General features: G+C 39.9%; 1 protein-coding gene across 6 annotated transcripts in view; it reads right to left on the bottom strand.

The window, feature by feature from the left end:
* Positions 1-736: 736 nt before the first annotated feature.
* WDR47 (WD repeat domain 47) overlaps positions 737-11,411 on the bottom strand; it is a 48,799-nt gene continuing 38,124 nt past the window's right edge. For all 6 annotated transcript variants that reach the window (XM_048496897.1, XM_048496901.1, XM_048496900.1 and 3 more), the window contains 4 exons: positions 5,083-5,253; positions 3,754-3,885; positions 2,643-2,861; positions 737-2,282 (listed from right to left, as the gene is read on the bottom strand). In XM_048496897.1, coding sequence (XP_048352854.1) covers positions 2,140-2,282; positions 2,643-2,861; positions 3,754-3,885; positions 5,083-5,253 — 665 coding nt within the window. In that variant the 3' untranslated portion in view covers positions 737-2,139. The remainder of the gene's footprint in view (positions 2,283-2,642; positions 2,862-3,753; positions 3,886-5,082; positions 5,254-11,411) is intronic.

The following is an 11,411-nucleotide window of genomic DNA, read 5'->3' as shown; positions in this document are numbered from 1 at the left end:
CATGGGAGTGCGGAGGTAGTGCGAAGTTCTGTGAATGCTGTGGAAGTGTTCATGTTGCTACACTTCTTCAGTCAACGCTATTGAATTGGTAGCAATGAACAAGGTAGGATTTAGGCCAGTGCTTAAATATTTGACTAGAATCTGGCAGCACAAACATTAAATTTCATTTTTATGTTATAGGCATGTCCCTTTGAGACCATATAGTAGCTGCTACAGGGCAGTGCTTTAATTCTGATTCAAAAGGTTTTACATAATCTGCTTAAGAGATAAATTTATGGGTTGGAGACCCTGCAATCTGCAGACATAAAAATTGTGGATCATTTCCACACCTCGCTCCCCCAGTAAAATCTATTCCTGGGGTGTGATCTAATAGCTACCCAGGTCAGTAGGATACATTGGAGAGTGGATAAAATCAATCCCACTCCGCAGTGATAGAACAGGGAGGACAAGGAAATGTTGTCCCCTTCTCCCTTCAGCTTCCCACCCCCATAGTTTCTTAATAGCTTTCTGCATGTTAGGTGCCTATGAAATGATTGATGTGAATAAAATCCACAACTATCAGCTCCTGCACTTGACAAATCATGGAATCCAAGCCAGTGACCAGTTCTAAAAGCTGCCTCACTATTATTTTAATTTATTTAACTACACCATCTTGAGTTATGATAATGTAGTAAAATTAATAACCTATGAAATATCTGAAATACTACAGAAACACCAAAATAATAGGTCCTCTCAGTTTCAAGTGCTGAAAGTTTTTATTGAGTTTAAAGCACATATACACTACTATAGTAACCTCAACTTTTTTACGATAATTAAAAAGACTTTCTATGATGCACAGAATTAATTAAAACCAAACTTTAACAGTACTTCAAATAAATAACCTAAATATTAATTTAATTTAAAAGCAATATAACTGTACAATATGAAAATATAAACAATACATAAACATAAAAGACTCTAAGATATTTAGAAATAAAACTGCAATTCTGTATTATAAACAGTGCAAGAAATAAAAACCCAGATAAAGTTCTCAACTGGGAGATCATGTAGTTCTACATCATCATGCAGGCATAGCGTTTCAAGCCGTGCTGCTGCCTTTAATATTCTTGTGGTGCTCAAAATGCCCCATATGAGATAACAGCACTTGCGAAATAAAGTTTCCTTGGAACTCCACTGAAGTCAGTTGCACTGATGAAAAGCTAAGCTACTTTTCAATTAAAAATGAGTTAAAATCTTCAACAGTGCTATCTGCCTTGGTGGAAACTACAGAGAAATTCTCTACTGCACATGCTGTCTTCCCATATGTGACCATGGATGTTTGTGGGATCATGGCCATCACTCTTAAAAACTGTGGTTCCAACCACCTGCAACTGCTTTGTTTCATTTCTACAGTACATTACACACAGAGGTATTTTGTTGCATTCAAAAGTGTTAATGTCTCTTCAGCAAACCATTTTTCCCACCAAAAGTTTACCTGTCAAACATAATCTAATGATAAAAACCAGCCCCATTAGAAGTTTCCAAATTGAAAAGCACCACACACATAATGAACTGTGATCAAGGATCAGCTGCTACTAGTCATCTTAAGATACCATAATCAGGGGTACTAAGAAAAAAAATCAAACCTTTACTGTGTTCCTAGCAAAAGAAAACTGACCACTTAGTGAGGGTGTGATGTATGCATCAGTGTGAAATACAGCATTATTAGTTCATTTGTAATTTGCTATTATGTGTGGACCTAATAATATGTCATATGACCTTAACTGAATTGTGGTTGTTTCACTTTTTCCTAGAAAAAACTGTTACTGAGGCAAAGACTAAAGAATGCAGTTCACACTAAACTGTAAACACACAATTAGTCTTATTTTTGAGTGCACACTGACAATGCGAGGAACCTTTCAACAGACTTCGGCAACAAGACTACAATAGGTCATAGCAGCATGAGATCACAGAGAAAGCACTGCAAAGTAATAATATAACACACCAACACTTCCTAGCAATCAGGTAACTGTGGCAGGTATCTTTTCTCCGTGAGGCATCCAGGTCAAATGCTGCTCTTTTTTAAAATGCCTACCAAAAGTTCCGATAGTCCTGTACGTCTGTGCTTAATCTGCATGGGTTGCTTTTAAAAACTACATTTTAGCCATTAAATGTCCAGAGTCTTACAGTTCTGTCTGCAGAAGATGACAAGAAAGAAAGATCTTGTGTATGCCACCTGCACTGAATCACTTTGTCCTTATGCTCTCCTACCACCATTATTGGAAGCTGTTTAGTAAGGTCACCTAAGAGAAAACAGAATAGTTATTGGTTACATGAACCTTAAACAGCATTACCACTCACTTCATATTTATGTATCCATGTACATTTGATCATTTTAACAAACAACACTTTGGTCAAATTCCTGAAAACTCCATAATTCTTAGGATGAATTTGTATACTGCCAAGATGCAGAATATACAGCTTGTGCTTCTTCTCTGATTTATATTGTTATTCACAAATCTTACTCTGTGACATCCCTGAGTTCCAGAAGTCACTTGAGCTGTTATCACTATCTATCACCCATGGCTCCCCCACCCACATAATCTATGCATAAACCTTTAGAATTAAAACATTCCACATTGTTTGTTGCTGAGGTAAATTACCTTGCAAGTCTGTCACCTTTATTTTCATATCATAAGATCCTGTGAGCAAATAATGAGCCCCAGGGGAAAAACGAACAGAACGGACATCACTGGAATGAGGATGATAACTCTGTACCATTCGCCCACCACGAATGTCATAGAGCATACAACTGGAGTCCTCCTGGCCAGTTGCAAGAAGACGACCACTAGGATCTACAGCTACTGATGCCACAGCACTGCCTACAAGAAGAAAACCCAACTGTTAAACAACAGGACCCTCTTTACTCCTTATATAAATATAGAAAATAATCAGAATAAAGCTAGATGCATTTTCAGACGACATTGTGTCTATTAATAGAGAAACTGTTGATTTCAAGTATGGTTGTTTTATACACTGTAGGTTGCAGCTGGAAGTACAGAATTATCTTGACCATGCTGAGCATACTTTTTAATTTATCCTAATGTATAAGATAAAATATTTGAATATATTATCCTGTACATTAAGTTTAAAAAAAAGATCACTTTCATGATCATACAAAAAGAAAATCAGCCTGGCCAGTAATACACAAACAACAGTTCAAAATGACATCTATATGAATTTGGACTCACCACCTCTATACTTCTGATAAAAATGTTACATAATCTAACTATGGGCCCAGCACACTTTCTTAAACTTGTGAATATTAGCTGGTTCTGGTGGGTTTTCCGGGTTGTGTGGCCTTGGTGGATCTCTGGTGGATCTTGTTCCTAACGTTTTGCCTGCATCTGTGGCTGGCATCTTCAGAGGTGTATCACAGAGAAAAGTATGTTTCACACTGTGTCTAGTGAGAAGGGAAAGTTTAGTGGGGTATATCGTCCATGTCCCAGTGTGGGGAACCAATCATTAAGTGTTTGGGTGGAACTTGCTATGCAAAGGTGTGGTTGAATGCATTATATTGCAGGTGAGGTTGTCAATCCATTTTTTTTAAGTACTGGGAGCGAAGCTTTGCTAATTTTCAGAATATTTGTGAATATTAATTCTTCATCTGGAGAAATTATTAGTGCATTAGTAAACTGCTATATTTTATGTGACCCGTTTTTGGGGCAGCAGCTATACTTCCTAGCTATGATGGAATAACAGCAGCAAACTTACCAGTTCCATGAAATGTTGTTCCAACAACCCGAACACAACTCGGTACTCTAAGATCCCAGAATCTCACAGTCTTGTCTTGAGATCCAGATGCTATCATCCATCCACTCCATGTATAAAGTGCTAAAATGTGACCTGCAATAAGAATAACAATATTGATTTGTCTTGTATTTTATCTAGGATGCCACAAAATTCTTTACGTTAGAATCAACAATATTTTTAGCACATACAATTAAGAACAAGTGCTGTGCTTCAAAAAGACAGATGAAAATGCTCAAACAGGCAGCAGTCTCACTCAGAAGATACAAAAGCTGTTATTCCTGTTGGGTTTGCACATGGCCTGACAAAGGAACAATTCATACACAGCAAACCATGAGCATACTGGGGGAATCCTAAGGCCTACTACTCCACTTATAACCTACCTCGTAGGGTTTTTGTGAGGATCAAATGGAGAAAGGAGGAATTTTGTAAGCCGCTTTTGGTCCCCACTGGGGAAAGAAGTGCGGCATAAAGTCAATGAATAAATACATACAAGCATTACACACAAATGGAAAATTTAGTAATCAAACATCTTTTTTAGAAATATTGCTGGTTCTTAATGTACATTTAACTTCCTCTTCCTAAAATCTATTAAAATTTATTCTGAAGGAAAGCAAAATTAATTCTAAATTAAAGAATTTAAGTAGCTACTACTTCAGATAGGAGAAACTCTGAAGATGACAACATTCCATTCAGAGCCAAACTAGACATTTTCTTCACCCAAAGTGGCTGGGGGGAGGGGGGGCTTTATTTGCCCCACTGACTGCAACACATGGAACCCTTCCCAGGGGGCAAATAAGCTCCTCCCACAGCCATTCCAGCACGGGAAACCAGCATGGGAGGGAAGACTGATGTCTGTTCTGGGCCTGCGCTGCACTCCCAAGCTGAACTGGGCTCCAATGTGCATAGTACCCTGACATCACATTTGTCTTTTTAAAAAGTGTCAGCTCAGAGGAACGTGACCTGACAGGCCAGAGTTATCATCTAGTTTGGCCCTAAGATAGGGGACTGCCAGTAGTGTCATTGTTAGCAGAGTCCAGATTCAGTTCAAGGGATGAACCCTAAAGGGAGTTCACCACATAAATATTAACCATGTGATGTCTGTATACAATGCTATACTATTCCAATAAACCAGGATAGAAGACATTTTTCTTCTCATAATCTATATTCTTAAGATTCTGTGTATACCATGGATACATTCCAAATTTCTTAAATGATTCATTCATCCAGCAAAGCATTTGAAAAAACGATTTAAAATCCCATGACTTAAGGTAAAAATTAACAGCAACCTACCAGTATGGCCACTCAAAGCATGAAGACCTTGTCCTCGCTGGCAGTCTGTTGTATAAATATTACAGTCCCCAGCTCCAGCACTTATTAAAATGGCCCCACCACTTTCTGGACCTTCCATAAAAGCTAGATCTCTAATAGTTCCATCATGCATGCTGAATTCCAAATCTGGTCCTAATATAATTTGAACACATAACAGTAAATTATGTTTTTTTACTAATTGCTATAGTCATATTTTAAAGCAGTTCTTGAGACAGCATATAAACTAATCAAAAGCATTACTTGATAACCAGTTCAAGTAAGCACACTGTTTACTTACCTGAGAATCTGTTTGACCCCAAAAGGGCCTGGAAAAAACAACAGGTTACAGCTGTCAAGAGAGATGGTCACCTCTATACTCCCTTTTATTTTTGGTACTTGCCCTCTTTGGTACCAGCTCTCTCCTGGTTTTAGCCCCAGCCCAAACTCTGAAATTTGTTGGGGTGGGCTCTATGTGGGTTGGGTATTTTTAGGAGAGTGGGTTAGGGTGGGGGATGGGAAGGAGATTTTAGGATGGTTTTACATGATTGTATGTTTATGGTGTTTTTTATTATTGTACCCCACCCAGGGACTTTGGTGATGAGTGGGTAATAAATATACAGAAAATACAAATAAATAAATAAATATCAACCTGACAGTTTAACCACCAGTATTTGGCCATGTTAAAAATGTATAGCCTGATGTGTCAGCAAAGCATTAAAAGAATAACAAAGAGAGAGTTCCATATCAAATGCTTCCAAATTCTTTAACTGTTCCCAAGGTAAGATGAAAAAGCTTGAGATCAAACTTTTGTGTTTCAAAGCAATCTGTCATAACTGCTCTCAGCAGTGTCAAATGGGTGGGTGGAATCTTGCACTTTTTCAATAAGCATCCTATGGATCACATTCTTAACTGGCTTACACTGGTCAGGGGATCAGTAGTTCAATTTCCTACAAAGCTAAGCCTATAAACATCTGGCACAAGTTTTTCCAAACATAGCCCAATAATATCATCAGGACGAATAAAGGGCCAGGAACCATCTTGCTGTATCTTTTACCCCCTGCTTTGCTACTTATGCTGATTTTAAGATGTTGTAACCTGCTTGCCATGATGCTTGAAATAATCATGTCAGGAAGCTAGATTTTGTTATTTTATTGCACCTGATTGTCCTTTGCACCTGTTACTTATGCCTGAACCTTTTCTTAATGTTTTCAATAAAGCTTATTGTATTTACTGGTAAATTCTACTCTGTGAGATAGTCCAAACTCAGCTTTGGTCAAACGATTGAAGGGGATTTACTCCAGAAATCCAGGTCTGGGGACAGGGGAATAAAATCACCCTTGCAAGGACATGGTAGTCTTATTCCCCCAGCCAAAGGTATTCTTTACCTGCGGTGCAGTGGTCAGAGTGCTGGACTAGAATCCTGGAGGATTCAAATCCCCACTTTGCCACGGAAACTTGCTGGGTATCGTTGGGCTAGTCACACAGGCTAACATACTCCACGTGGTTGTTGTCAGCATAAAATGAAGGAGAGGAGAACAATATAAACTGCTTGAAGTCCCCATTGCAGAGAAATGCAAGATCTAAATGAAATAAATATATATTTACTCCAGATCTGGGATATTACCTAAAAGGCCATTATACCTAAAAAGTATAAATTGCCCATGCTTAGCAAAGTTTTAGAGCTTTTACTATATATGCCAGTTGCATACCTTTGAGCAAAAATTGTTTTAAGCATGGTATAATGGTTATGAGTGGTGGGCGCTAATCTGGAGAATTAGGTTTGATTCCCTACTCCTCTGCAAAAGCAGTGGACTGTAGTCTGGTGAACCAGATTTGTTTCCCCACTCCTTCGCATAAAACCTGCTGGGTAACCTTGGGTCAGTTATCATTCTCCCAGAACTCTCTTAGCCCCACATACCTCACAATATGCCTGTTGTGGGGAAGGGAAGGTGATCGTAAGCCGCTTTGAGATTCCTTAAAATGTAGAAAAAAGCAGGGTATAGCAACCAACTCTTCTTCTTCTATTGCATTTTTAAGGCCATTTCTCTTCAATAAAATTAAAATATCAGAAAATAATTTAGGGAACATTTGTTTAGAACAATGTACTGTTCATGATTAGATACAATATTAATTAAAACAGCCACTTATTTAAATCTCATGAAGAGGTTTTGGAATAGATCCTATGAGACTGTTTACAGTATCAAAAACAGGCTCCATGCATGTCAAAAAATGGAATACCTTGGATCCTAGTTTTTTCCCTGCTACCTAGTGCATTAGTAAAGCTTCTTTTGGGCTTAAAAAAAAGTACCTGAAAGGATATTTTTATCATAGACCTTGATCACCATGCTAGTTCCAAACAAAGTCTACCCAGCGTTTTAGAGAATGAATTACTGTTCCAGTTTTAGCAATGCTTATTCATATACAACACAGCCAAACAGAAAATGTTTGACAGAATTTAGAGTTGGTCATATTTATGACAATAAATGGAGCTAGAAAAGATTATTAAGTGTAAGGATGTGACAATAGCGACCAAGATCAAGGTAATTCATACCATAGCATTCACCACTACTATGATTGGATATGAAAGTTGAACAGTAAAGAGAGCTCACAGGAAGAAGTTGATTCATTTGAAATGTGTTGGATGAGAGTTTTACAGATACTGTGGACCATCAAAATACAAGAGAGTTCTAGATCAAATCAACCCTGAGCTCTCCCAAGAAACCAAAAGGACTAAATTTGGGCTATTACTCTTTGGTCACACTATGAGAAGACAAGATGAACTGGAAAAGACAATAACGCTAGGAAAAGTTAAAAACAGCAGAAAAAAAGGAAGACTCAACATGAGATCGATTGACTCTGTAAAGGAAGCTATGGCTCTGAGTTTCTAAGACCTGAGCAAGGCTGTTAACAAGGACATAGGTAAGGGTTTTTTTCCCCTCAGGTTCAACCCCCCCCCCATTGCAGTTCCGACGCTACGCCCCCCCTCGGTTTGTGGGGGTTTTGGTATTTTTTGTGTTTTTTCAGTTTTTGGCCTGCAGGGGGTGCATTTTTGGGCTAGCAGCACCAAAATTTCAGGGATTTGTTGGGCGACTCTCCTGATGATACTACCCAGGTTTGGTGAGGCTTGGTTCAGGGGGTCCAAAGTTATGGACTCCCAAAGTGGGTGCCGGCATCTCCCATTGTTTCCAATGGGAGCTAATAGAAGATGGGGGCTACACCTTTGAGGGTCCATAACATTGGACCCCCTGAACCAAACTTCACCAAACCTGGGAGGTATCAACAGGATAGTCTCTTACTGATACCACTCAGGTTTTGTGAAGTTTGGTTCAGGGGATCCAAAGCTATGGACTCCCAAAGGGGGTGCCCCCATCCCCCATTGTTTCCAATGGGAGCTAATAGAAGATGGGGCTACACATTTGAGGGTCCATAACTTTGGACCCCCTGAACCAAACTTCACCAAACCTGGGTGATACCATTAGGAGAGTCTCCTAAAGATACCCTGAAAGTTTGGTGCTGCTAGCTTAACAATTGCACCCCTGACAGCAGGCACCCCCCAAATTCCCCCAGATTCTCCTTTTAAATCTACCCCCTTCGGCATGGATTTAAAGGGAGAATCTGAGGTCCCCAGTTTAAACATTGCAAGTGATGCTGTTTCAGGGTTGGGGATAATCCACCCCAAAACAGAATCACTTTCAAAGTTGTTTTAACTGGGGACCTCAAATTCTCCCTTTAAGGTGGATTTAAAAGGAGAATTGGGGCTGTTCAGTTTAAATACCATTGAAAGTGATGCTGTTTGGGGGTGGATTCCAGCATCACAGCAGCCGCCCATTGGGGGGGGGCGCAAAACTCAGATTTTGCACTGAGCTCCATTTTCCCTAGCTATGCCTCTGCTTAGAGGGGAGGGCAGAAGGGGCTGCCAGCTACGAGCCCAGAGGGTGGGGGCGGGTGGGGGAGAGAGGGCAGGGAAGTCTGCCATCCTTGGCCTCGGAGAGCTGCCTTTATAAGCACTTAGGCTGGGGGCAGAGCTTGGGGAGGTGTGGCCACGCCCCCAGGGTGGGTGGGGGACTGGCTCCGCCCCCTGAACCCCCCATAAAAAATCTATACCTAAGTCCCTGGCTGTTAATGATGGAATGTTTTGGAGGTCGTTAATTCAGAAGGTTGCTGTTAAATCAGAAGCAACTTTATGGCACTTAACACATACTCATTTATGAATTCTCAAGAAGAAATGCTTTGGAAAGCTGTTAATTCGGGTCATTCAAGTTGTTGACATGTTTTTATTTTATGACTAAATACATAAAATGTATAGAGTGGCCAGATCAGTTGCACAAATCCAGGAACTTATATAGATATCAATGCAGTCAAATGGCCTTGCTAAGAGTTTGTACTGGGAGTAAAACAGCCAAAAGTACATTGCACTTGGCAGTTCAGACCGGGACCATGTGATAAGGGAAAACAGGACTTAATCCTTCAATCCTAAACGAAACTGGGTTGTTCCTGATGTGTTCCCCTCCTACTCCAAAGCACAAAATAATATACATCATCAAGGAACAACTCTTCACTAACATTTTCCACTTATGTTACTTGTGCTGCTGGTTCTGCAATTCAGTATCTTATTGACTTTATGACATGTCATAATTAACATACTACTTTGGATACTTTCAGGGTATCTTTAGGAGACTCTCCTAATTGCATTTCCTTACCTCTGCTGCAAAAAAACATTAGCTACCAACTGTACCTTTTAATCTGAAAATTCTAAAATGACTGGATCTTAATACACAATTCTGAAAACACTTGTCTCTGTCAAGATATATCAAAGAGGTAATTTGTAATGATTTTGAATTTGATAATTTATGCTCAAATGAGTACAGATACATATTGGAGAAATGTTTAGTGGTGTCACAAAACAGCCCAGGTGCTGGAGGAGGTAGTTTCTATCCCAGTGGTGGCGAACCTATGGCACGCGTGCCAGAGGTGGCACTCAGAGACCTCTCTGTGGGCACACGCACACAGAGTTCGTTATGTAGGGGGAGCGGAAAATCACCCCCCACGCACACACACACACACATATCTAAGCTGGTCTTGCTTCTGAGTAAACCCTCCTAGGGTCATGATTCACCCATTTGAAGCGTTGCACGGTTGCTTCACCAAGCTTACTCCCGAGTAACACACGCCTTGGAGCAAACCGTTTTTTCTAAACTAAAACCTCAGTATTCAGGTTAAATTGCCATGTTGGCACTTTGCGATAAATAAGTGGGTTTTGGGTTGCAATTTGGGCACTCGGTCTTGAAAAGGTTCGCCATTCACTGTTCTATCCTAACTCAGCTCTAGTCTCCAAGGCTAAAAACAGTAGAGCCACATTCCATCCAATTAGCAAAGATGAAATAATGAGCCTTGACAACTGTGAGAAATGAATGGCCTTAGCTACGTATGAACCCTCATCACCCCATCTTACACTGACCAAACCTCCCATGGTCACATGGCTAGTAGCAGTTAATTGACACCACCAGCCATGGATCTGACTGGTCAAATGAGCTCAGGCCAACTCAGACCCTTGACCATAAAGTTTAACATGTTCCGTCTAGTTTTGCTCTTAGTGCCTTATTCATGGCTCCTTGATCCAATATTGGACCTTTTGATTTTGTACCTGCTTTATGGGTTCAGACAGGCTGCCTGTCCATGCTGACTCTTGGAAAGAGTGGAATTTGAATGCTAGAGGATTTCAGTTGCAACAGTAACATCTGCTAATCTGAACTAATGTTATTATGGTATAGTTAGTCCTCTAGATTTAGCCTTTGTTATTTTAATCCTCCCTGTTCATTGTTCTTTTTAGAAATATTCTTGAAAAGTTTTAATTACTCACTTCATGTTTATCTTGTGGTGTTTTGTCTTCAGATGGCTTCAATCTAATTCAAGTGGCTACACTTACTGAGTAAACTGTTTTGTGAAACTCGTTCTGCAAGTAATCTACTTTGCAGAAGTGATTTATCTTGGCTTTAATCCCAGGAAGGCTGGAAGCTTGCTCCTTGGCTTCTGGCTGTTTTGGTAGTGAAAGGGGCTGGTGGTAGGTGTGAGGACTCATACTCCTGGGTTTTGTAATTTTGTATGCTGCTGGCCCATTCAGAGAATTCCTTGGACTGGGGATTCTTGACAAGTAGTTGCAAAGAAATTTGGATATTGTCAGTATAATTAAAAGGTATCTTATCTTAAGGTATCTTATCTTGCACCTTATCAGAAAGAGGACTGGAAAGTTACCTCTACTATTCTACCCTCCCAGTTTTCTTCCTCTCTCTGAAAATTAGGTTGTGAACTGT

Source organism: Sphaerodactylus townsendi, linkage group LG05 (genome assembly GCF_021028975.2).
Source record: "Sphaerodactylus townsendi isolate TG3544 linkage group LG05, MPM_Stown_v2.3, whole genome shotgun sequence".
In the NCBI taxonomy this organism is placed as follows: domain Eukaryota; kingdom Metazoa; phylum Chordata; class Lepidosauria; order Squamata; family Sphaerodactylidae; genus Sphaerodactylus; species Sphaerodactylus townsendi.
The sequence above is the reverse complement of the archived record's forward strand: the minus strand, read 5'-3'. Positions and strand labels throughout refer to the sequence as shown.